The 27514-nt window shown below is 38.3% G+C and overlaps 1 protein-coding gene across 11 annotated transcripts in view; it reads left to right on the forward strand.

Moving 5' to 3' along the window:
- Nucleotides 1–27514, forward strand: part of Tasp1 (taspase 1) — a gene marked incomplete at its 5' end in the record, with an annotated part of 441173 nt that overhangs the window by 247248 nt on the left and 166411 nt on the right. For all 11 annotated transcript variants that reach the window (XR_003848562.1, XM_029560670.1, XM_029560666.1 and 8 more), the window contains 1 exon segment: nucleotides 14095–14168. Coding sequence is in view for 10 of the 11 variants with exons in the window: in XM_029560670.1 (XP_029416530.1) it covers nucleotides 14095–14168 (74 nt within the window).

Raw genomic sequence — 27514 nt, forward strand, 5'->3', positions numbered from 1 at the left:
AAAACTAAATGCACCTTGGAGAGAGAGAGAGTGATTATTTCCTCAGCTTAGTATAACTGGGATTCTATGGAACTCAGTATCAATTGCTCCCAAGACAGTTCAGTGGTGAAAGATTTACAGGGAAGTATGCCAACTCAGCTACCTCATGGCCACAATGAGGCATGCCTTGTATGAATCTCAAAGATTCTGTGTCAAAACAATGAAGCATTTGTGTATGTGTGTGTGTGTGTGTGTTTGTGTGTATGTGTATTAAATATAAACCACATACTGGGTTAAGAAGAACTTAACAACCAGGAGCAAAAATTTATAGAGATATGAAGAAGCTGTTTATTTACAATTCCTCATTCTTCCCATTTAAAAATTATTTTATTCTTTATTCAATAAGGAGAAACTTAAACAGTGTAGGGTAGGCTACACTGGGGTAGGCCATTCAACCTAAGACTAAGAGCAGCAGCTGCCAAATCCGAGATGGTTCTGATTTGAGAGTTCTGTTTTCTTTGCAAGAAAGTCTGGGATATGAAGCCAAACAGAGAGGTTTTAAATGGGTGTGGGAGCCAAGGCAGCTGGGGGTTATTAACAACAATAAAAAGACAATATATATTTTTTAATCATTTTTTAAATTTTTAATAACTACATGGTTAGAAGAAGCATTTCACTACAGCTTTAACATACTCAATAACACACTCCAGAGCAAGAGTACATCTCTTTCACAAGTGGGTGCAAAATTAATACAGTCATACAATATTGAACTGAGTATAAACCCTGTAAGACATAAAATTGAATAAGTTTTCAACCCTTAAAAAAGATCTCCATTTCATTTTAAAATATACTCTTTCTTACAGAAAGACATTGTTTTTGCTAATTACATTGTGATGTTGGTGCATGCGTCTCTAATCTGTATGTATCTGATTATTGCTAATCATAATGGGTTGCACTTGCATCCTTGGCACCTGTATATGTCTATAAAGTCATCAGGTAGATTTCAGTGGTAATGTTTATCACCTCTACTAATTAGCATGATGTAAATTTCCATGCTTCCTCCTCAAATATAATACATTTTTAAAAATTTGTTGATTGTGTGTGTGTGTGTATGTATGTATCATACAGAACATTCTAAACCATCTTATTCAACTATACACCCACTTCCCAGATGGCACCCTCCCATAGCCTCCCTCCCCCCACTAGAGCCCTTATACTCTGATATCCCTGCTACTGTCTGCTGTGTTGTGGGCACCCCTAGCCATTCCCCACTACTTGCCCTTCTGGTTAATCCAGTCAGCCTATCTAGAGGTCTTTGTTTTAGGAGGGCCAGCTGTTCCTCATCTAGCAGCAATCAGTTGTTAATATTCCTTTAGATAAGATTGGGACAATATATGTTTTTAAATGGCATGGCTGAGCACTTCTTTCTGGTCAGAAAAGAGAATTCATTTAGATAGAAAAACTTGCTTGCAACCTGGTAAGAAAATTTTGTTTTGCTAAACTTAATTTAAACATGATGGCATGTGGATGATATTGAAAGAGAAAGAGGTATCCTGGAGAAGTATCATACAAAGATAACTTATAGCTCTAATATTAAACAGTAAAGGTGGTGACTTAAATGACATGAGGAGGCCAAGCCTTATGTTGGGGCTCAGAGCTGGTTCATAAAGCAGAAAGTTAGCAGACTCAAGTAGAGCCTTCCTGAACATTATATCCAAGGGTGAATCTACTTGTTTCAAAGTATTAAACACACAGCTCCTTTCAGATGTCCCTGTTCTGCCATTAACCTAACATTTTTGAAGAGCACATGTGTAGCTAGGTCATCCCCACCTAACTCTGGCACTGAAACAATATCACAGTATGACCCATTTCTTCATCATACTATGACATGAGATGCTGAGAAGTCACCTGGTGGAGAAAGGTCCTCCCAAATCCATGTCCACTTTTTACTTGTTAAACTTATTTGGAACTTACTTTACTGAGTTTGTAATGTTTTCTGGTGGGAATTTTTCCATAGTGTAGGTATTTCTAGGAGCCTCACAACTCCCTGGGCTTTGGCCTCCTGAAAAACAAGGCATATTGAATCAGCATTTAAGTTGTAAACTACCACTGACTGGTACCAAAGGAAAATAGTCATCACCAAAAGGCCAGGAGCATCTCTAAATGGAAGTAAGCTTGAGTCTGATGACACCAAAGACAACTGTAGCCAGCACTTTCACAAGCTTTGACATGTTACTCCAGCCCTGTATATTGTCAGAGTTCACAATCCCCTTCATGTAATAATTACACATGCAAAATTCTGATACTATGAAGTAATGTCTCCAAGGTATCTATATAGCTAAAGTAAATTTTGATAGTTTCTAACATGGAGCCATAGACTTCAGGATAACAGTAATGGTAAAAAATGCTACACATTTACAAAAATTCTTTTTTTCTATGCAAGCATATGTTAACAATATATTAGTTTTTGCTTTTCTATTTTATTTTTTGATTATCAGAAAATAAAAAGGAACTTATCAGAGTTCCTTATGACTTTTTCTTATATTATTAGTTTTGGTTGACCTTTCTCTTAACCCCCATTTCTTCCCTATCTCCTTGCCACTTAACCTTTCTGCCTCCAGTATCCTTTCCTAACACTTTGATACCAACTTGTTCTTCTCCTCTCCTCCAACACTGTGAAAAATCCTTTTTTCCCCCTCTCATGGGCATCTTTTTAGTTTCCTGGACTCTGTAACATTGATTTTGCATGTATGCAAAAGTTAGAAGATAGTGTCTCCTTATGGGAGAGAACATGGTAGGTAGTTACCTTTTTGAGCCCGAGCTACTTCACTTAATATACTTTCCAGTTGTGTCCTTTAAATAATCTGTTTTTCTTTACAGACGAATAAAATTCCATTGTATATATGTAACACATTTTCATTATACAGTCATCAGTTGATGGACATTTAGGTGAATTCTATTTCCTGACTATTGTAAATATGTTATCAAGAAACGTAGATTTGCAAGTATCTTGGTGGATATTTGCCCAGGCATGGAATAGCTAGGTCATATGGTGAGGGGGATTTAGGATAGAGTTCAATGATAGTTTACCCTAGTTCAGTCTTCAACACACACATGCACGTACACACACACACACACACACACACACAATTTAATTTTAGCTAGGTCATCTAGAAGTTCTATTTTTAGTGTTTTTTTCTCTTTTTTTTTGAGAAATTGCCACACTGATTTCCATAATGACTATATCAGTTTGCAGCCTCACCAACAGTGAATAAGGGCTCTCCTTTCTCCACACCCTTACCAACTTTTGTTTTCTTGATGATTCTGATGGAATATGATGGAATCTCAAAGTACTTGTAATTTGCTTTTCCCTGATTGCTGATGGTACAATGTGGAACAGCCATTTGTATTCCTTGGAGAGAACTCTCCAGTTCCTTAGCCCAATCCTTGATTAGATTGTTTCTTTGTTTACTTTAAAGGTTTTTTTTTTCTTTTGTTTAGTTCTTTGTATATTCTAGATCCTAGTCCTCTGTTGGATACACAGTTAACAAAGATTTTTCTCCCATTCTGAAGGCTGCCTCTTCACTCAACTATTTCTTTTGTTGTACAGAAACATTTAAATTTCATGAGGCCCCATTTGTCAGTGAGGGTCTCATTGAGCAACTTGTGAGCAACTAGAGTCCTCTTCAGAAAATCCTTACCTATGCCTAAATCTTGAGGTATACTCCCTACTCTTTCCTATTTCAGGTCTTATATTAAGGTTTCTGATCCATGTGGAGTTAATTTTTTTTCTTTATTTAGAATATTTTATTTTATGTGTATGAATGTATTGCCTGCATGTATGTGAGTACACCCGTGTCGTGCAATGCCACAGAGGTCCGAAGAGGGCATCAGATTCCCCTGGAACTGGAGCTAAAGATGGTTTGTAGCTGCCATGTGAGTGCTAGGAGTTGAACCCAGGCCCTCAGCAAGAGTAGTCAGTGTTCTTAACCTCTGAGCTATCTCTCCAACTCCCCATCTGGAGTTAATTTTTATGCAGTGTGGGAGATAAGAATCTAGTCATTCTTCTACTGTTCACTCCCTGGACTAAGAGAGACTGTTTATGGAGCCCACCTGTCTCCTTTAGTGCTATAGATAACTCATCTGCCTGCCTGAGCAAATAATCTTCAGAAAAGAGACCCTCAAGGACACCAGACCCTGGCACAGAGTTAGTTAACTCTTGCAGCTGTGTACAGCAGAGTTCCTATATAAGACCAGCCTGCTCCTCCGGTGCACAGATAATCATTCCCTAAGGAACCCCTTTGCCGAGCTTCCTGAATCCAGGGAGCACATTCCTTGCCTGTTGCAGGTCTGGCTCTGACTCTTATTTCTAAACTTTAAACTCCTTCCTTTTTCTGCCCTCCTAAATCTAACAGAGTCCGAAAGGATGGGGGAGGCATGGCAGGAAGTGGCTGGTACAGAAAGCTGAAAGCTCACCTCTCTCCTCTCTCCTCTCTCTCTCTCTCTCTCTCTCTCTCTCTCTCTCACACACACACACACACACACATACACACACACACACACACAGCAAAGAGAGGGAAACTGCAAGTGGGGCAAGGTTATGAACTCTCAAAGGCTACCCCCTTCCTTTAGCAAGGCTGCACCTCTTAAAGGTTCCTACTGACCAAGCATTAAAAAAAACATGAGCTTATTGGGGATGTTTCTCATGGAAACCACCAGAGCTTCCATATGGAGAGAGAGAGAGAGAGAGAGAGAGAGAGAGAGAGAGAGAGAGAATCAATGGCTGGTATCTTTACTTGATTGTAGTCCACCTTTATTTTTTGAGAGTCTTACTGAATGTGAATGAAATGACATCAATTTGTCTAGCCCAGCAAGCTCCAGGCATTTGCCTGTTTCCAACCCCCTGACCTTTGAAGACTAGGGTTATCAGCACAGGTTGCCATGCCTGAATTTTTATGTGGATTCTTGGGATCCAAATTCAAGTCCTGCTTGTGCTGTAGGTACTTTACCAATCGAATCATTGCCCTAGACCTATTCCATGTGTTGTTTAAGATTTTGTTTTTGGAGCCAGCAATGTGTATCAGCAGGTAAAGGTTCCTGTTACCAAGCCTGATGACCTGAGTTCAATCCCCATGACCCGTATGGTAGAAGGAGAGAACCAACTTTCACAAGTTGTCTTCTGACCTCCACATGAATGCCCTCCTCCCCAGATAAGCTAATTTTTTAAAATTGTTTTTTCAGGGGCAGGGAAATGGCTCCGTGAATAAAATGCTTGCCTTGCAAGCATGAGGACCAGAGTTCATACCCCTGGAGCCCATATGTAAATGTAAGGTGGCTATGGTAGCCCACCTGTAGCCACAGAACTTAGGAAGCAGAGATGAGATCCTAGAAGCGAGCTGGCTAACTAGAATAGATGAATTGGTGCACTTAGGTTTCAAGTGAGAGATCCTGCCTCAATATATAAAGTGTAAAGTGATCGAGGAAGACACTCTTAATCTCTGACCTCCACACACATGAGCACACACACCTAAACACACATATAAAATTATAATCCCATGCATGTGCATGTACACACACACACACACACACACGCACACACGCACACGCACACACAAGTTTTTATCTTTTCTGTGAAGATTGGGATTTTGATAGGGATTGCGTTGAATCTGTAGATTGCTTTTACCGAAAGGATGGCCATTTTCACAGTATTAGTTCTTCTAATCCAGGAGCATGAGAGGTCTTTCTCTCTTCTAGTGTCTTCAGTTTCCTTCTTGAGTATCTTAACGATTTTGTTGTAGAGATCTTTCACTTCCTTGCTTAGGTTTATTACAGGTATTCCGAGGTAGTTTTTGTCTGTCTGGTTGGTTTTAGGATGGGTTCTTTGAGTGTTGATTTGTTTTTGAGACAGGGTCTCCCTGTAGCCCCAGATAGCCTGGAACTCACAGAGATCCTTTTGCCTCTGCCTTCGGAGTACTGGGATTAAGGGTGTACACCATCACACCCTGCTTATTCCAAAGTTTTTGTTGTTATTTTGTTGTTTTTTTTTATTTGCTTATCATTTATTTATTTTATTCATTTTGAAGCTGTTGTGAATAGGATTGTTTCTCTGGTTCTAGTGTGTTTGCTATTGGTATATAGGAAGACTACTGATTTTTACATGTTTTGAATCCTACCACATTGCTGAAAGTGTGTATCAGCTCTAAGAGTTTTCTAGTGAAGGCTTTAGGATACTTTCACTTCTTTTCCTATTTGTATCCCCTTTGTTTCTTTTTTCATTTCTTTTTAGTGTTATTGTTTCAGCTAATACTTCAAGCACTATATCCAGTGGGAGTAGAGAGAGTACACAGCAATTTCTTGCTCATAAACACTTTCAGTTTTTCTCCATTTACTATGATGTTGACTGTAGAATTCTCATATGTAGTCTATTTTTTTTTTCAGACGTGAACTTCTATTACAAAAACTCAGGAGGCATTTGGAGGGCAGCAGTTCTGAAGGCAGATTCAGCTGAACCCACCCCAAATATCCCAGTGAATGTGGATGGCATTTGTCCTGGGGAGGCTATGAAGAGCTGTACAGGCCTTCCCCTTGACACTCATCATTGACAGGACATACCCTGTACCATCTGTCCTCCCTCCTCCAGAGGATGAAAGGTTATTAGGCAGGGTCACTTCTGAGGTTGGCTCCTATACAGAACCTCTGGCTGACTACAAGCTTTGGAGGAAGCTATCTGCACCCTAACCCCCACCTTCAAGGGACTTGAGAAGCCGTGCCCACAGATTTTGGCAGATTTTACCAATGTTCCCCTTAGGGTGATTGGGCCATCAGGCCAGGGTCAATAGCCCTTCATTCCACTGCTCCCCAAACCCTTCACAGTTCAGATCACTGCAACTGTGCCACTGTGGGACATTTTTAAAAATGGAAAACACATCATAGAAAATAAAGTAGAACAATCCTTATACACATCAACTTTCCAGCTTTGGACCCTTTGTTTTTCTGTCTTTTTCTTCTGAGATAGTCTCATTATGTAGCCTGGAACTTGTGATCCTCTTGTCTTGCCCTTCGGAGTGCTGGGATGACTCATGTGCTGCCGTACCTGCTCCCTTTGTGCCTCTTCTATCCTCTTTCCATATTTTGTTTCAGAAGGCCCAGAAGCCTGAGATTCCTGAGGGTTGACCAGAGTGGCCTCTCATATGCAGAGCTCATTGATGATCTGTGAATGGGCTAAGGGGCTGGATGGTTGGAAGAATGCTGTACCTGACTATAGGTGCCACTTTCCTAGGGACCGTGTCTTGTGCAAATTCACCCACGTTCCCATGTTCTTTGGCACAGCTGCTAGGGGCTGGCCCACTGTCTCCCCATCCTGGGATGGATTGTGGGAGGGAGCTCGAGTCTCCTGGTACTCCAGTTCAGTGCATAGTACACTTCACAGCCAGTCTAAGACCTCAGCAAGCCAAGGCCAAGGCAGCACAGCAGTGCATATGCAGCTTTCCCAAGGTCATGGCTGGATAGTTTAGAGCAAGGAATGGTGATTTGGCTGGCCTGCGCTGCTCAGTGTCAGTGCTTTCTGCTGGTAGGAAGCAAGCCTACAGGAAATCCTTATTCACATACAGACCCAGGTCTGCAAGGACACTGCTGATGGATGTCCTGCTGGGACATAGAAGAATATTAGCGGTTTTCTTAACATAGTGGAAATTCTTTGTGCCACAGGGGCCTCCAGGGTAAGGACATTTGATTTTTTGTTTATTTTGTTTTCTGAGACAGGGTTTGTTTTCTGAGACAGGGTAGCCTAGGTTGGCCTTGAATTTGCAGCAGTTTAAATTCATGGAGTCCACTTAGTGCTTCCAGTATGTGCATAGGTTAGGGACATCTACTGGAACATGGGGAGCCTATCAAGGGCCACATCATTGAAGAGACCTGACTCTCCCTCTGCCAGCAGATATCAACTGCTAATAGCTCCTCAGCTAAGGGTGGAACTTCATGAACCCCTTCCCCATCCATGCTAGGTTTTTTTTTTTTTTTGGCTTGGTCATGTGCCGGTCTTGTGTGTGAAGTCACAGCTGCTGTCAGTTTTTATATGGAACTGCTGTGTCATGTCAGGGGATACTGTTTTGCCACAGTTCTCTACCCTTGTGATTCTTGCAGTTTTTCCACCTACTCTTACATGGAGGAGGGATGTGATGTCCCATTTAGGACTGAGCACTTCACAGTCTCATTTTTGCATGCTGATCAGTTGTGGATCTCTCTATTAATCAACATTTATGTCAAAAAAGTTTGTTTGATGAGGATTGAAAGATGCACTTATCTATGGATATAACTATAAATACTTAGGGGGCAATTTAATACTATGTCCATTTAGCAGAATAATAGTAGTAGATTCTCTCCTAGGGCCCATGACCCATCTACTGTCACTTTTTTTTGGCCCAGTTAATGGTACCAGGCTTGAATTCTGTCTTGTGGAATGGGCCTTAAATCTGATAAAAAAAAGTAGTTGGTTACTTCCATAACACTGTTCTTGAATTCTGTCTGCAATTATTTTGAGAACTCTTGAGTGTGTGTTCATTAAGTCTATGTTTAACAGAAGAATTGGTCTGTAATTTTGTGGGGATTTGTGTGTTTTTTTGGTTGGTTGTTGTTATGTCTATCTCATTTTGGTATCAGGATTTGTTGGTTAGTTTTTGTCAGCTTGACACAAACTAGAGACACCTGGAGGAATTCTTTCATCAGATTGACCTGTGACCATGTCTGTGAAGCATTTTCTTAATTGATAATAGATAAAGGAGGGCCCAGCCCAGCATGGATAGTCTGGGCTGTTAAAGAGGGTACTGAGCAAGCCATTAAGCAGTGTTTCTTCATGATCCCTGCTTCAGTTTCTGCCTCCAGGTTCCTGTCCTGGCTTCCCTCAATGATGAACTGTCACTTGAAGTATAAGATGCAAGTTGTTTTTTGTTAGTGTTTTATCATAGCAATAGAAAGCCACCTAAAATACAGGGAATACCAGATTTATAAAATAAGTTTGGGATTATTCCTTTTTTTTTTTTTTGTCTTTTTGAGACAGGGCCTCTTTGTAGCCCCAGCTGTCCTGGAACTCACTATGTAGACCAGGCTGGCCTCGAACTCACAAAGATCCGCCTGCTTCTGCCTCCCAAGTGCTGGGATTAAAGGTGTGTGCCACACGCCCAGCTGTCCTTTTCTATTTTTTAATTTTAATTTTAATTTTATGTGTATGAGTGTCTTGCCTACATGTATGTTAATACACCCATGTCATTCAATGCCTGCAGAGGTGAGAAGAGGACATCAGATCCCTTGGAACTGGAGTTACAAGTGGTTGTTAGTTGCCGTGTGGATTCTGGGAACCAAACCCGGGTCCTCTGCAAGAGCAGCCAGTGCTTTTAAAATGCTGAGCCATTTCTCGAGCCCCTCCTTTTCTATTTTAAGGAATAGTTTTCAGAAGGATTGGTGTTAGTTCTTTAAAGATGTGGTAGAATTCTGCAGTGAATCCACCTCAGCCCAGACTTTTTTAGTTGTGAGTTTTTTGATGTATCAGTCTGACTGCTTGCTTAAACTGTTTTTCTCCTCTTGGTTTTTGTTATGGTTGATCACATGCATCTAGAAATTCATCTATTTCTTTTAGCTTTTCTGATTTAGTGGCATACATTTTTAAGGTATGTTCTTAAAATTTTCTGAATTTCACTGGTATTGATTATGTCTCCCTTTTCACCTCTGATTTTATTGAGTTGTTCTTTTTGTTAGTTTGGTTAAGGTATTGTCTATCTTGTTTATCTTTTCAAAGAACCAACTCTTTATTTCATTGATTGATGGCGTTTTCTCTGTTTCTATTTCTTTAATTTTTGTCCTGATCTCATTTCTTTTTATGTCAATTGCTTTTTGGTTTGGCTTGTTCTTATTTTTCTAAGGCCATAAAGTGCGCCATTAAGTTATTTATTTGGGACCTCTATGATTTTTTTAAAGAAATATAGGCACTTATATCTATAACTTACTTCTTACGACTGCTTTCACTGTGTTCCATAGTATTTGCTATGCTGTGTCTTCATTTTCATTCAGTTCTAGGAATATTTTAATTTCTTGATTTCTTCAGTGATGTATATAATTGAGTAGTATATTGTTAAATCTTCATGAATTGATTTATAGCTATATTCTTTTAGAATATAGGAAGTTATTTCTCTGAAAGCTTGCAGGCCAACTAGCCTGGCATATACAGGAAAGAAATCAGAGGAAACCCTGCCTCAAACAAGGTAGAAAGTGAGCTGGGTACAGTGGCACACACCTTTAATCCTAGCACTTGGGAGACAGAGGCAGGTGGATCTCTGTGAGATGGAGTTCAGTCTAATCTACATAGTGAGTTCTAGGTCAGCTGGGGCTACAGGGAGACCCTGTCTAAAGAAAAAAAAAGAAAGAAGGAAGAAACCAAGGTAGAAAGCGAAGTCTCTGGCACCCGAGTTTGTTCTCTGATCTGTGCAAATACAGAGAAAGGTGAAATGTTTTTTTAAAAATCATAATTTTAAAAAACTAAGTATATTTTTATCCTCAGCTTTCATGTTTGTAGTGACTGTATTTTCCTGGGTTTGTTGTTGTGGTGGTTTGAATGACAATGTTCCCCATAGGCTCCAAGTATTTGGACATTTTGTACCCATTTGGTGTTGCTGTTTTAGGTGGTCTTAGGTGTGGTCATGCTGGAGGAAGCATGTCACTAGGGGCAGGCTTAGAGAGTTCTTAAGCCTTGTCAGATCTCTAGTCACTCTCTGTTTCCTGTGCCTGTTTGAAGATGTGAGCCTCTGCTTTCTGCTCCTACTTCAGCCACCTCTGCCACCCCACCATGATGGACTCCTATTCCTTTGGAACTGGAAGCTAAATAAACTTTTCCTTTTATAAGTTCCCTTGGTCATGGCGTTTCTATCACAGCAACAGAAAAGTAACTAATATAATTGTTTTTGTTTTGCGTGTCTCTTGTGGGGGGTAGTCTGATTCCTGAGCAATTACCACCTTAATATATGGAGGGGAAAAAAAAATCACAATTTTAGCCGTGCCTGAATGTTGTTTTTGAATAAAATTCACTATCACTACTCTATGGGGAACTTCACTAAGATTTGAGGCTCAACTAGATAGGCAGCTTAGAATATCCCAGACCTTCCTTGCTCTGGACTTGAAGATTTTTAAAGTTCAGAGCTAATGTATATGGAAGAGAAAAACATCTGTTTGGGTTTTTTTTTGTTGTTGTTGTTGTTGTTGGTCTTTTTGAGACAGGGATTCCTTGTAGCCCAAGCTGGCCTGGAACTCACTTTATAGACCAGGCTGGCCTCAAACTCACAGAGATCCATCTGCCTCTGCCTCCCAGAGTGCTGGGACTAAAGGTGTGTGCCACCCTGCTCAGCAGAAAAAAACATCTGTTGAAGTGACTTACTTCATTGTGTGATGCTGTTTTCCTGTCCTTGGCAACTGAGTTTCTGCTGAGCAGTTTGGCAGGTTGATCATTAATTAATGGTGAGGGAATGAGCCATGTATCTGAGGAACCCCATTTTACCCTGTACTTCCCCACATGTCTGGCAAAGCCTTCAGAGTCTAGGACCACTCATCCCACAGTTGTGTCTTAACTCATACATCTTTGAGCATAATTAGCTCAGATATAAATGGATGAGTGGTCAGAGACACAAAGAGTTGGTGTGGAGCAATGTAGTTTTATTATCAGTCACTTTTGAGAAATTTTTGTTGGAAAAAATACATAAAGGCTTAAAAACCACCTAAAAAAACTTAGACTCTTGAAAGCATGCACTCAAAGTTCATGGCATTTTGTGCATATTCCTATCTGTGTCAGTTTTGGTTTTGTAATATTTAATTTAGATGTGGTTTGTTACTTATGGGAAAGTTTTAAGAAAAGTACAGCAGACACCTATAGGTTCCTTTTCTCATGCTCACCTATTTCAGATTCCCTATTTGTTTTTCATCCTTATTCCTTTTTCCCCTTCCTATACTCAAAGACACACTTTTTCCTGAAATATTTCAGAGGAGATACCAGGCTCCTTTACTCCTAGTTTTTCAGTATGTATTTGAGAACAAGGACATTCTTCTAAGAAACCACAGTACAAATATCAAAAGCAAAGCATTGAATACTGACATAATTACTCCTACTTAACTATTTCAAATGCCAGCATCTGTCTCAGTAGTGTCCGTTGTACCATCTTCTTACTCTGTCCAGAATTTGGTCCAGGATGGCATGCTGCATTTAGTGTTATGTGCCCTTTTAAACAGAAACTACTTCTCCCAATTTCCTTTGTGATTTTATTTTATTTTTACTTTTTGACAAGTTCGAAGAATTCAAATGAGTTATTTAATAGAGAGAGTGTCACTACATCAAGCTATTTAGTGTTTCCTCATTCAGTTTTGGTTATGCATTTAAGTGATGTTTGTCAATGCTGATGTAATAAGATATAAGACTCACAGTTTTTATTTGTGCCTTAGTTGTTGAAAATAGCTTTTATCATTTAGTTAAATTGCAATTTATACTTTATTTTTAATAAGAATTCTATAGAGAAACCTTAAGATTGTAAATAGCATATCCCTCTTCAAATCATCCACTAGTTTTAGCAAAGATAATTTTCAAACAGTTATTTTTTTCTGTTTTTCTCTTTTTATTTTCTCGGTTGTGTTTGTTTTTAGATGATTTTATACATGTATATAATTCATTCTGATTCTTCTCTCTACCCACCCTTTTTTCTCCCTCACATCACTGCCACCGCGCCCCCCCCCATCCTCCCTACAAATACCTTTCCTAGATTCATGTCTTGTTTAGTTTGGTTTGTTTTTGTCTGGTCTGGTCTGGCCTGGTCCAGTCCAGTCTGGTCCGGTCTGGTCTGGTCCACCCACTGAGTTTACCCAGAGCCCTCTGTATCCATCAGTTCGTAGCTCTTCATTGGAACCTGGTGGGCTAACTAGTGAGCAGACAACTACAAGCAATGACTCCCCCTCTTTCAGAATCGGTCAGTAGCCAGTAGTTCAACAGTAAGAGGTAGGTCCCCTTGAGTCCCTGCCCCATCCATGCCCGACTGTTGATGGGCCCGTATTTGTGTAGATCCAGTGCAGGCAGCCATAGCTGGGATGAGTTTGTGCTTGCAGTTGTGTCTTGCCCAGGAAATGGGGTTTTGCATCCCTTTTCCCTATCTTCCAGCTCCTACATTCTTTGTGCCCCCTTCTTCCACAGTGTTCTCTGAGCCTCAGAGGGGATGGTATTAACATCTTGTTCAAGAGTACAACTTAAACATTTAATTAATTAATTAATTTTCTATGTGTATATGTATGTAGGTGTGACATATATGAGAGTCATTTCTCTCTTTCCATCTTGAATTTTGGATATTGAACTCAGGTTTTCAGGCTTGAGCCACAAGTGCTTTTAACTGCTCGGTCATCTCAATGGCACTTTAAGGTGTATTCATTAGTTGATTCTCCATTGCAAGAAGGAAGAGCTTTTCTCTCTGTCATTCACTTATTTTTATCAGTATGAGATCTTTGATTCTTAATTTGTTCAGTAGTTATAATTACTCTCACTTTCTTTGTTGACTACAGATTTGGCCACTAAGAGGTCTTTAAGCTGACCTCTTTGGGGGGGCATTTTCTTTCTTTCTGGCACAAGATAGTCCAGATCCATTTGTATTTCCTCTCTCCCAGCTGGAGCATCTACATTTTTTCAAGGAATGCTTACTCTTTTTTCCTGAAGAATGACATTTAGAAACAGTGTGTGTGTGTGTGTGTGTGTGTGTGTGTGTGTGTGTGTAAAGAAACTATGTCATAGAATATATATTTACTAAATCATTGTATGCGGTGTGTATGTTTGTTTAATGTTACAAGTTTCAAACAGAAGAGCATTTATTTTATATGCAATAATCATAAGTTTTGACAAGAAAGAAATACATTTTTCATTTCACAGTAAACGGCGTTGCACAGTTTTGAGTACTAAATCATCTTGACATTTATGAAGGAGCAAATGGAAAGTGGGGAACTGAGTGTGTTAAATATAAAGCTATCTTTAACTGTTCTATTAAAAAAGCAAAGATTTATTTTCCGTCTGTGATGTGAATGTGCCTACTTGTGTTCTTTTTCACACAGTGGAATTTCTGTGGAGCCACACTACGGAGAGCATGTGTGTTGGATATATGTCAGCCCAGGATGGTAAAGCCAAGGTAAGTGGGAAAATCTGGGTCATAACCTGAAAACCTTGTAACCATTGCATGAGCTTCTAACAAGCTATGTTGAAACATGAATTTTTTTCTACCTCTTGAACAGTGGCTCTATGATCTTATATAGATCACATTAAAAAACAACAACAACAAATAAAACCAGTTAACCATTCCAAAGAAAATCAGATCTTTTTGTTGTTCCCGTTTGCCCTTTTTGAATACCTGGGAAAAAAGGAAACTGGAAATTGGTAAGAGAAAGTGAGAAAAAGCTGATGAGTTGACCCAGATGGATGATTCCTCAAGGAGTGTTGAAAAGAAAGGAAACTGAAGCACTGTAAAATTTACCCCTTGTATGTATCTCTGTACTTGTGATTAAGGAGTAGCTGGTATGCTTGTACATATGATCCAGCTCATACTCTGGGGTCATCTAGAGTGCCTTGTCATAGTGTTAAAGGGCTCTGCTTCTGTCTGCCACACGATGCCCCAGAAGCTACAGCAGTCCTACCGTTATCCAGGCATCAGTTCTGGAGTTGCTTGGGCTCCTTGGACCAGTGATGCTTAATCTTGGGATTAAAGTACATAATTTTTGGATTTATTTTTATGTTAGCCTCATGTTCCTCTTCATAAAACCTTTAGGAACAGCTGTGGCATATGACATTCACTTGATATTAAAGCTATGAAATTTGACAGCGTCTTTTTTAAAGGAAATTATTTATCTTACATATTTGGAAATAGCAAGTAAAGAAAATTCTGATTTATATTGTCTGATATGCATTGAGCCATTGACAAATAGAAAATAAATGTACTAGAGTATACAGCGATACATCATCATGACAGTTTGGTCAACAACAGACTGTATATATGACAGTGGTCCTACAAGATTATAGTGCCTAGTGACATCATACATGTGATCAGTGATGAAACTGCCTAACAACGCATTTCTCAGAATGTAGCTCCATTGTTAGGTAACATGTCACAGTAGTTGATCCCCCATTTCACAAAAATGATGTACTGTATATTATCTAGTAAGTCAGTAAATTCACAGATAATCTGTGAATGTAGTATATAGGAGCATTTTCATCAGCAAAGGATTGACTTATATTTGTGAAATGTTACTTAGCTCTCCTCCCCTTTATCTTTAACTGATAAAACTTTTATTTCTTATCAGTAGACCTGTTTCATAAGAGAATTCATAGATTGCTTTGTTTCATAATCTGTACAAAAGAGAATTATAATTACACATTGTAAAAGTGATTTTCAAGTTTAGATGAGCACTAATAGAATTTTTCATGGTAATTAAAACATTTGGTATATATGTTGTCTAGTAGGGCATCCACTAGCTACATGGTAAAGTCACTGAGTTATTTGAAATGTGGTTATTGTGACTGAAGAATCAAATCTTAATTTTAATAGCCACATGTGGCTACTTATATTGAGCAGTATAGGTTTATGAAAGGGTGACTAAAAATAGTTATTCAAATAATATTTTCAGAACATTCTTTTTTGAGTATGATAAAACAGTTTCTAAACATGAAACAAGCCTGATAAGCCACAAGAATCCTTGTGTAAATAAAAATCATTTGTAGCTCTTTAAGCTCCTCTACCACTTTGTGTGTTCACCCTGAACTAAGATCATAGTTTAATGAAAGACCATGATGAGGTAGGCTTCAGGACTCAGGCCATTCTGTTGGGGGCAGGGTCCCTATAGAGTCCCTTGGGTTGAGATGTTTTTGTTTTCTCTGCTGGTGGCCCATAGAAAACACCCTGCTGTTTAGCCTTTAGTATGGGTAGTAAAGAAAGTACATGGTGGGGCTAGAGAGGTAGATCAGTGGTTAAGAGCACTGGCTGTTCTTGCAGAGGACTTGGGTTTGATTCCCAGCACCCACACAGCAGCTAACAACCATTTTTAACTCTAGATTCAGGGAATCCCACTCCCTCTTCTGGCTTTCACAGGCATTGCATGACACAGGTACACTTACATATATACAGGCAAAACATTCATACACATAAAATGTTTTTAAAAAGGAAAAAGAAAATGAAGAGACCTGCATTGAATACAGAGCAGTTTGGCCTCCAGTTGTGGTGTTTGACATGTGGTGATTGTGGTTTTCATGTGGTTGGTAAATCACCAGCTGGTAGTCTTGATTGGGCCAGCACATACAGCTGTTCCTCTTGCCTCACTTGTAAAGTATGTTTTTTACCCCCCCCTTTTTTTTTTACAGAGAGTTAATCCCTCTTCCTTTCTTCTTCCTTTGAACCTGTGTCTATAAATGTTTTCCAGAAAAAGAAAACAAAACAATAAAACACCAAGGCTTTGGTTGCTGGGTTCAGTGATTAAAACAACAACAAAACAACTCTTTTGTCATAATTGCTGGAATTTTATTGTGTGGCAAGTAAGGCAAAGTTATAGATGAGAATCTGGGCTTAAGAGAAAGAGGGCTGTAGCAGCAGTTGTGTCCTTTTAGGAGTGCAAACCTTTGGCCTACCTGGGTGACTGTACCTAGGGCTCCTGGCTTCCCTGAAGAGTTGTATGATGGCCTAACTACTCACTATGATGACAGGTTTGTGAAGTATTTTTTCCATAATATAGAGAGGTATCATAGCAAGATGAGTACAAAGCAGCTTTTAAAAACTTTTTTTAAGAAAAACAAACTCTTACTTTCCAAAAATTGCCATCTTTCTCTTGTTACCAAACTTGGAAACTGAAAAGGCATTTGAACATTTTATATAAGCGAACTATGCTTAATTCAAATTAAAGCCTTGAATTAAAGCTCAGAAAAGTATTTAATCCTTGTGATCAGGATCAGACTCCATATATAATTTTGCAAGTTTCACTTTCGTTGCTGAAAGAATGTTTTTTGTTTTGGTTTTCATTTTCTTTGTCTTTTCTTCCCTCCCTCCCCTTCTCCACCTCTTTTGTTTTGTTGTTTTGTTTTGTTTTGTTTTGTTTTGTTTTGAGACAGGGTCTCTCAGTAGCCCCAGATGACCTGGAACTCTCTATGTAGACTAGACTAACCTCACCTGCCTCTGCCTCTGCCTCCCAAGTGCTGGGATTAAAGGTGCATGCCACCATGCCCTGCATGAAAGATTTTTTTTTTTTTTGTCTTTTTGAGACAGGGTTTCCTTGTAGCACCAGCTGGCCTGGAACTCACTATGTAGACCAGGCTGGCCTTGAACTTACAAGAGATCCGCCTGCCTCTGCCTCTCAAGTGCTGGGATTAAAGGCATGTGCCACCACACCCAGCAAAAGGATATTTTTTTTTAAAGTTGTCTTATAATTATACCAATTAATTTCTACCCTCCTTCTGTAACATAATGTAAATGGGCTTTCTTTTTATGGAACAAAGTTGGAGCATTGATAGTAGTTGGATTTAAAAATCATATTGCCCACTTCCTAAAGTGACTGCAGGCAGCTAATGAGCAGTTTTTCATAAACACCCAGTGTATATAGACTACTGCAATGAAACATGTTTAAACTGGCATGGACCTGACTCAAATATAAAACCCCCACCCTATGTGAATTAGGTTTCTTTTATATTTAGAGGTCACTTCTAATAACAACAGTATAAATACTGTTATAAAAAATAAAAAATTTATCCTTGCAGAAAAACAGGCTATTTTATGGTTTTTCTCTGTCTCTCTAGAGATTTATCATTGTAGAAAAAATTGTAACTGCATAATGCAGAAACTAGGCAACACCTTAACCATATGAGCAGAACTAATACCATTAGTGAGGAGCAGATGGACAGTGTATATGCCTCTAGATGTGATAACCTGAGAAGGGCACAGTGTCACATGTGTGGTATTCCATCTGGACGTGCATAACTTGAGCCTGATTACAAGGAAACAAAACAAATCGGACAAATCACAAATGTTGAGAAGAAGGAAAATGTTGATGCCTTTAAAGAAGCACCAGCTTGAACAATACTAAAGAGATGTTGCCTCTAAGTGTTCTGGTGGGCCTTGGTGTGGGGTCTGTATGGAAGCCCAAAATGCTATATATACATTATACGTCAATTTGAAAGCTTAGAATATGGTTTCTAGGGAAATATCCTTAATTTTAGGAAACACAGACTAAGACATCTAAGCATATGGGCATATATATGTATATGTGTATCTACATAATCTTAATAGTTCAGAAAAATTATGTGACTGATATGTGGATACTAAATTAGAAAGTGAGTGGAACAAAATGTTGACATATAAACCTTGGTAAATGATGCATGGGCATTACTTAAACTATTCTGTCATTTAAAAAATAATTTTAAAGTAACAAGTTTCAAAGTAAGTCACTTATATATTATGACAGATTTTATTATTTGTGGGATTTGCATTGAAATTATGTAGTTCAAAAATAATCACCCTTGGTTTTTTTATAACCAATTCTGCACTGGATGAATGGTTACATTCTTCCAAATACTGCCTTTCTCTTTGAGTTCCTCACTGGATTGACCAAAAATGTTCAAATAATAACACATTTCTTAAAGATAATTTGTGAGCTCTTTCTATAGTAGTAAATATTGTTTTTTGGATGAGCCTCTGAGAGCTGAGCCTTTTTCATTATCACAGTGCCTCACATTATCCAGCTTTTAGTTTTAAAGTTTTAGTTACATAGCAAATGCTTGTTTGTAATATCCTCCCTAATATCCTCACTACCAAAGTGCCTCACATTTTCCTGGAACATTGTCCAGCTTTTCATTTTAAGGTTTTAGTTACTTAGTAGATTCTTATGTGTAATTCCTCTTCCTTATATGTCACACCATGTTCCTACTTTGACACATGGTAATGAAACAGGACAAATGTTCCCTGTGCCATTATTTCCTTGGATTAGGCAATGGTTTCTTGAATATAACCCCAAAAGCACAAGCAACAAACAAGAAAATAAATCGATATTAAAAACTTTATGCTTCAAATAATACCATCAAGGAGGTAATAGCTAACCCACAGAATAGGGAAGCATATTTGCAACTAATATAATAGGTAAGGGACTTATATTACTTCAGAATATATTTTAAATTCTCATAATTAAATAAGATGTAAAATAGACAATGCATTTAAACATATATTTCTCCAGTGAAGATACACAAGCAGCAAATAATTATATGAAAAATGCTCAGCATTACTATTCTTTAGGAAAATTAAAATCAAAACAACAGTTAGATTTCACTTCTCATCTAACATAATGTCTATAGGAAAAAAAGAAAGAATGGTAAGTGTTAAGATGTGAAGAAAACAGAACCTTCATATATTGTTGGTGAGATATAAAAATGATATGTTCTAATTTGCCTTCCCTGTTTCTGTGGTAAAACACTGACCAGAAGCAACTTGGGGATGAAAGGGCTTATTTCAGCTTACATCCATCATTGAAGGACGTCAAGGTAGGAAGTCAAGGTAGGAGCTTGAAGCAGAAACTAAGGAGATAATGCTGCTTATTGGTGCTGTCTCTTTATTGCATTCATTTGGCTTTCTTAAGCAGCCCTGACCCACCTGCCTAGAATGGTTGCTCACAGTGGGCTTGGACCCTCCTATATAAATTAACAATCAAGAAAATGCCCTACAGACATCCATACAGACCAGTCTAATGGAGGCAATTTTTTAATTGAGTCCCTTTTCCCATGCATGTCAAGTTGACAACCATGGTTAGCTATCACATGGTGTATTCCTTATAAACAGTCTGGTAATTCCTCAAAAAGTTAAACATAGTATTGCCACATTACCTAGCATTTCCTTTCTTAAGTGTCTGCTGAAGAAAATTTAAAAGAGATGTTTACACAAAACATATTCATAGTTATTTAGAGCATAGTTATTTATATATATACTTATATATAGTTATATATACATAGTTATATATATTCATAGTTATTTAGAGCATATTTAGAGCATATTCATAACAAATAAAAAGTAGGAACAACTCAGTGCCCACCAGCTAATGGGAGGGTGAAGAAATGAAGTTCTGAATCATAGTCAGGATGAACCTTGAAAACATTATGCTAACTAAAAATAGTCAGACATAAAAGGCTAAACATTATATGATTTCACTTGTATCAAATGTCTAGAATTGGAAAACTCATAGAGACCAAATACAGATTCGTGGTTGCAAGGAGTTAAGGGGAGGAAGAGTCAGGAGTTACTTCTAATGGATATGAGGTTCTTTTTGAGACAAAATGTTCTGGAATTAGAATGTTGTACAGGTTTGCAAGCATACTACAAACCCCTGGATTGGACATTTGTTTAAAATGGTGGATTTAATGGTATATGAGGTTTTCAATAAAGCTGTAAAATATCAACCAATGTAATTTACTGTATTACCAAAATAAAAAACAAGAAATATATGTTCATCTTGATAACACATGATTATTTCATTGTCCACTCATTATAAAACCCTTAAATTTTCAAATATTGGGAGAACTTCCTTAGTCTGATAAAGACAACCTACCAAAAATCTATAGCTAAAAATCATAGTAATCAGGGAAACATAGAGCACTTTGTGATGCCAAGACTAGGCCAAGAGGATGTCCGCGCTTGTCATTCTCTTTACTTCTGTTCACTATTTTGCTGAAAACTCCAACCAACATAGTAAAGTAAATAAAAGAAACCAGACACAAAGGTTGGGAAGGAAGTCTTAAAAACTGTGGTTAGTTATTTTCACATGCTAGGGAATGAATATAACACATGTTCTAGAGCTGTTCCCTTAAAACTACAAAATCTTGTTCAGAGAAATCAAAATCAAGAAATATATCTCATTCTTGGATTGAAAATTGAATACTGTCAAGATGATCATTCTTTCCAAATTTGTCCATGTATTTAAAGCCATCCCGATCAAAATTCCAACATTTTTTTAAGTTAAAAATTAAAAAGTAGTTGGGGTTTTCATCTGGAAGCCTCACACCCATGGAATGTGGGCAGCACAAATTAGACATAGTGGATTATTTTTTACAGGAAAAAAAAGGGAAGGACATGGAGTTGGGAGTTAGGTTGGATGGAGCTGGAAGGAATAGGGATGAATATGATCAAAATACATTGTATGTATGTATGAAATTCTTGGTTAATAAAAATCTTTTAAAATCTATTGTCTGGAAATTCAAAGAGTCTAAAACTTAAAAGTGAGATCAAAGTTGGAAGACTTACCCTACCAGAAACAGTCCTGAACTCTGTATCAAAACTTTGAGAGCAGCAGGAATACTACCTCAATCCCCTGTGGTTTCACAGCATTGTAGGGAAGGAGGTTACTAGATTTGTTGATAAGTCAAGGTTGGCCAGACATTATCTCAAAAATACAGATGGGGGATTGGACAGATTGCTCAGCAGTTAAGAGCACTGGCTGCTCTTGTAGAGGACCCGGGTTTCATTCCCAGCACCCACATGGTGGCTAACAACCATCTGTAACTCCAGATACAGGGGATCTGACAACATCTTCTGATCTCCGTGGACATTGCATGACACAGGTGCACTTAGATATATGCACTTACATATGCTCATACACATAAAATAAAAATTAAATATATTTAAAATACAGGTGGAAAGCTGGGTGTGGTGGTGCATACCTTTAATCCCAGCACTTGGGAGGCAGAAGCAGGAGGATCTCTGTGAGTTCAAGGCCAGCCTGGTCGACACAGCGAGTTCAAGGTCAGCTGGGGCTACAGGGAGACCCTGTCTCAAAAAGACCAAAAAAAAAAAATACAGGTGGAAACCTGTGTCTAAAGAAAAAAAGGGGGCTATCCATTGTGAGGGTACAGAATAATCAGAATACGCAGTATGGATTCTGTGTGTTGCCAGAGGAAAGATTGTGTTTAAAATACTTCCAAAAAGAATGCCTGCCTCTGCTGCCTCAGGACCACTTGGAGCCCTGCCCACTTCCTCCAGCTAACAGTGCTCACTTCCATGATGATCCTAGCCCTAGCCAGGTGAGTTCATGTGGAACTTGCTCATCTTCCCCCAGATAACAAAACTCACCCTTGCTGCATTGCCCACTCCTGCCACAGCTGCAATTCTACCACAATTGCCTGAAGACCCTGAGAAGTGTACACCTCCCACAGGTAACATCAGTCACTCCCTCTGCAACCCCTGCCCCTGTCACCTAAAGACCACCCTCAAAATTGTGTGAGCCAGACTAACTACATAGATTTTTTTTCTGTCCTCAAAAGCTTCACCTACTCCTAACAGAGCTTGAACAGCTCTGTTACCCCATTTACACACCAACACTGAGTGAGCCCCAAAGCTGAACCTTAAACACCTATCAGCAGCACAAAACCTCACAAGTTGGGATAACAGGAAACAGGCATCCAAATGCCTGTTCACTCAACAATAGTAGATAGATACCCAGAACAAAAGCCATTACCAGTGCCAGATGCCTAGGTTCCATTGCAAAAACACAAGCAACATTAAAAACAAAGACAATGCATCTCCTCCAAAAATCGGGGCCTCCATCTTAATGTTCCCTAAGGAAATCAACTAGATGACACACAAGACAATGTTTTCAAAATAGCAATTATAAATACATTAAGGGACCTCAAAGAGGATATGAATAAATACTGGGTTGAGAAAACATACAGTTGAGTTAAAGAAGGGAAACCATTTAAGATATGAAAATAAAATCTAATAAAGGGCTAGAATTTCTGTAGAAAACCAAAATCAAAATAAAATTTGAAATGAAAAATTCAGTAACTCAAAAAGTTTAGTGGAAAACCTCACTAATATATTGAATGGATTGAGTGGAAGAGAGACTATCAGGTAAAGAAATTAGGTTACTCCAAAGAAAATGATAAATATTTAAAAAGCAAAACAAAACAAAAACAAACAGTGGGAACATATGAAAAGACAAACCTACAAATCATAGGCACTGAAGAAGAAACCCAAATCAAAAGCACAGAAAATGTTTTCAACAAAATAATAGAACTACTCAAATCTGAGGAAAGAGAGGCCTAATAAAGTGCAAGAGGCACACAGAACACCAAATACACAGTACCATAAATGAAAGTCCCTATATCATACAGTAGTAAAAATACTAAATGTAAAAGTGGGCATGGTGGTATGCTCCTTTAATCCCAGCACTCGGGAGACAGAGGCAGGGGGATCTCTGTGAGTTAAAGACTAGCCTGGTCCACATAGTTCCAGGCTAGCTGGGACTACAGAGAGACACTGTCCCCAAAAGACCCCCCCCAAAAAAAAGAAAGAAAAAATTATTAAATGTACAGAACAAAGAAAGGATTTTTTTAAGTTCCAAGAGGGAAAGACCAAGTCAAATATAAAGGCAGGCCCATTAGATTTACAGTGGGAACTTTAAAAACCAGAGGGGCTTGGACACATGGTGCTGAAAGAATACCGATGTCAGCTCAGACTATTATACCTAGCAAAACTGAGTCATAATTGAAAGAGAAGGAAAAATTTTCCATGATAAAGGCAGGTATAAGGAATTCATGACCACCAAGCCAGCTCTACAGAGGAAACTGGAAGGAATACTTCAGACTAAGAAGGGAGAATCATATTTAAGAAGTGACAACAAAAAAATAGCAACATTAGCTCAGTGATTAAATATAGAAAGACCAGAAAACACCACAAATAATTTTGAATGTCAGTGATCTCAGCTCCCAAGTTAAAAGACACAGATTAGCTGACTGGATTAAAAAAAAAAAAAAAAAGATCCATCATTTGGCTGCTTCCAAGAAACATACCTCACACCAAAGGAAGAAATCACTTTAGAGTGAATGGATGGGAAAAGCTATTTCAAGCAGATGGAACCAGGAGGTGCTATTCTAATATCCAACTAAGTGGAATCAAGACCAAAACTGATCAGATTGGTTTGTAAATCGATTTTGTAACCTGCCACTTTTCCAAAAGTGTTGATTATTTCGAGAAGTTTTCTGGTACAATTTTTGGGATCTCTTATGTATAATATCACATCATCTGCAAATAGGGATAACTTGACCTCTTCTTTTCCAATTCGTACTCTTAATTTCCTTCTATCCTAGCAAGAGTTTCAAGTATTAGTATTGTAGAGGAGTGGAGATAGTGGACAGCCTTGTCTGGTTCCTGATTTTAATGGGAATGCTTCCAGTATTTCTCCATTTAGAAAGATGTTGGCTGTGGGTTTGTTATATATAGCTTTAATTATGTTGAGGTATGTTCCCTCCAGTCCAATTTGCTCTAGGACTTTGAACATAAATGCATATTGGATTTTGTCTAAGGCCTTCTCTGCATCTTTTGAGAGGACAAATATGTGGTTCTTGTCTTAGAGCCCATTTATATGATTTATGACATTTATTGACTTAACGTATATTGAACCATCCCTACATCTCTGGGATAACGCTGACTTGATCATGGTGGATGATCTTTTTGATGTGTGTCTGTATGACTGTCACAGAGTTACTAATGACTCCCATAACACAGTGAAAACAACCAACCTTCCAAGAAAGATTCCTCTACCCTCCTATCAAAAAGCTCTAGAATGTTGGTCTAAACTTTTTCACACCTTCTGGAACAGTCTAGTCCGCACCATTTCATATAGGCAATCTTTTGTTCTTCCCTTTGTCCCATTTTTAGAAAACCTAATGCTGTTTGCATTTTTCTAATCTCTACTTACATCATTCCATCTTAGTCGAAGGGGCTCACAAGTCTCTTCCAGTTCTCTCTGTGTTTGCATGCCTTTGCTTGTATCTGTGTCTGTGCCATTTTGTGCTGTCTGCGTGTCCCTTATAGATCAGATGGTATAGAAACAATTGGTTCCCAATTAATGTTCATCACTGAGAATTTAAACATGAGGTATCTATAGCATTATTTGTAGTAGCCCTAAATTAATTGGCTTGACAAATTGTTTCCTCTATGCAGTATGGCTCAGTTGTGTATCTTTTGGTAAACTGGGCTAGCGGTCTGTCAATCTTTTTTATCTTTTCAGATACCAGCTCTTGGATTCGTTGATTCTTTGTATTGTTTTCTTTGTTTCGATTTCATTAATTTCTGCCCTGATTTTTGTTATTTCTTCTTGTTTGCTGGGTTTGGGTTTCATTTGTTGTTGCTTTTCAAGTGTGTTGAGTTGCAATGTTAAGTCATTTATTTGTGTTCTTTCCGATTTTTTGATGTAGGCACTTAGAACCATAAAATTCCCTCTAAGGATAGCTTTCAGCATTACCCAGAGGTTTTGTAGTGTTGTATTGTCCTTTTCATTTAGTTCCAGGAATACTTTTATTTCTTTCTTAATTTCTTTTTTGACCTATTCATCATTTAGGAGTGTGTTGTTTAATCTCCATGTGTTCATGAGGTGATTAGGGCTTCTTCTGGTGTTGATTGTAAACTTTATTGCATTGTGGTCTTATAGAATGCATGGAATTATTTCAATCTTTTTGTATCTGTTGAGGTTTTTTTTGTTCCCCAGTATATGATCGATTTTGGAGAAGGTTCCATGGGGTGCTGAGTAGAAAGTATGTCTTTTGGTGCTTGGGTGGAATACTCAGTAGATATCTGTTAAGTCCATTTGATATATGGTATTGTGTAATTCAGATGTCTCTCTTTTAACTCTCTTCCCTGTTCACCTATCTACTGGAGACAGTGGGTATTAAAGTCCCCTACTGTGATGAGTTGGGATCCAGAGTTTGGTGAATATATGTTCATGTATGTAATATCTTCTTGGTTTATTGCTCCTTTTATTAGAATGAAGTGGCCCTCCTTATCTCTTCTGATTAGTTTTAGTTTAAAGACTATTTTGTCAGATACTAGAATTGCAATGCCGGCTTTTTTCTTAGTGCCATTTACTTGCTATATTTTTTCCCATCCTTTCACCTTAAGGTAGTGCCTGTCCTTGAAAGTGAGATGAGTTTCTTGCAGACAACAAAAAGATGGGGTTTGTTTCTTAATCCATTCACCTAGTCTGTGTCTTTTGACTGGGGAGTTCAGTCCATTAATATTTAAAGTTATTAATGAAAGATGAGTATTGAATACTGTCCTTTTTATTTCTGTTTACATTCTTGATATAGCTGTACTTTTCCACAATTATACCTTCATTGAATTTCTTTCCACAACCCCTTGGGTATAGTTCTTTTCTTCAGCTCTTTGTATTGCTTCCAGAAGTCTCTGAAGTCCTGGTTTTGTGGACATGAATAACTTCAGCCTATTTATGTCATGGAGAGTTTTTCTTTCTCCTTCGACTATAATAGACTTTTTGGCTGGGTATAGTAATCTGGGTTGGCATCTGTGGTCATTTAAAACTGGGAATACTTTGGTCCTGGCTTTCATAGTTTGCACTGAAAAGTCAGTTGTAATCCTAATGGGTTTTGCTTTCTATGTGACTTGTTGTTTCTCTTTTGCAGTTTTTAGTATTGTCTCTTTGTTTTGTATGTTTAGTGTTACTATAATGTGCCGTGGAGAGTTTTTTTTCTGGTCCTGTCTGTTTGGTGTCCTATATGCTGCTTGTATTTGTATGGGCGTGTCTTTCTTTAATTTTGGGAAATTTTCTTCCATGATTTTGTTGAAGGTTTGGTCCATGCCATTGTCTTGGGATTCTTCTCCTTCCTGTATGCCTATGATTCGTAAGTTTGGTCTTTTTATGGTGTCACACAATTCCTGCATATTCCATTCTTGTGCTTTCTTAAATTTTTCATTATCTTTGCTTGAGTGGTCTAGTTCATCCACTTTGCCTTCCAGTCTTGATACTCTGTTTTCCATTTCATTCATCCTATTGTCGAGACTTTCTCCTGTCCTTTCTAATTGGCTTACTGAGTGTTTAACTTCCTTCTTCATTTCAGCCTGAGTATTCTTCAATATTTCTAACTCTTCTGAATTCATTCAGAAGTTTATCCCTATCTTCCTTCAGTTGTTTGATTTTGTGTGTGTGTTCTTTAAATTCACTGAATTCTTTTATCATGTTTATAACTGTTCTTTTGAGTTCCATGTTCTACATTATCTCTAGGGTGTTCTCATTGTACTCTTCTAGAGGACTATTGGTATTTGGTGGGGACTACATTATTTTGTTTTTTCATGTTATTATTTTTTCCTTGTGATTTTGACTTGTGAATTTCTTTTGTAGTTTCTGATTCTTGTGTGAGACTCAGGCCTTCAAGTTTAGGTCTGCGTCTTTTTGTGAACTTTATGTGTCTTTGTGGTGTACTTTTTGGGTATGAAAAGCTGGTTCGTCTAAGCTTCCGGTTCTCTCCTTTGATTTCATATTGGAGTGGCCGGATTGCTTTTGTCTTCAGGAGTTCTCACAGAGGCCCAAGTCAGATGAGGGTCAGATGCTTTCAGCCTTTCTCCTAAGGTCTGGATCCCTTCAGGAAAGATTTTGGCCTCAGGAATTTGGGGGTTGGACTGGCCTGGGAGCCAGGCCCAGGAAAGATGCTGGTCTAGGGCAGCTGGTGGCAGTC

Source organism: Nannospalax galili, unplaced genomic scaffold (assembly GCF_000622305.1).
Source record: "Nannospalax galili isolate Female #2095 unplaced genomic scaffold, S.galili_v1.0 scaffold151, whole genome shotgun sequence".
Classification (NCBI taxonomy): Eukaryota; Metazoa; Chordata; class Mammalia; order Rodentia; family Spalacidae; genus Nannospalax; species Nannospalax galili.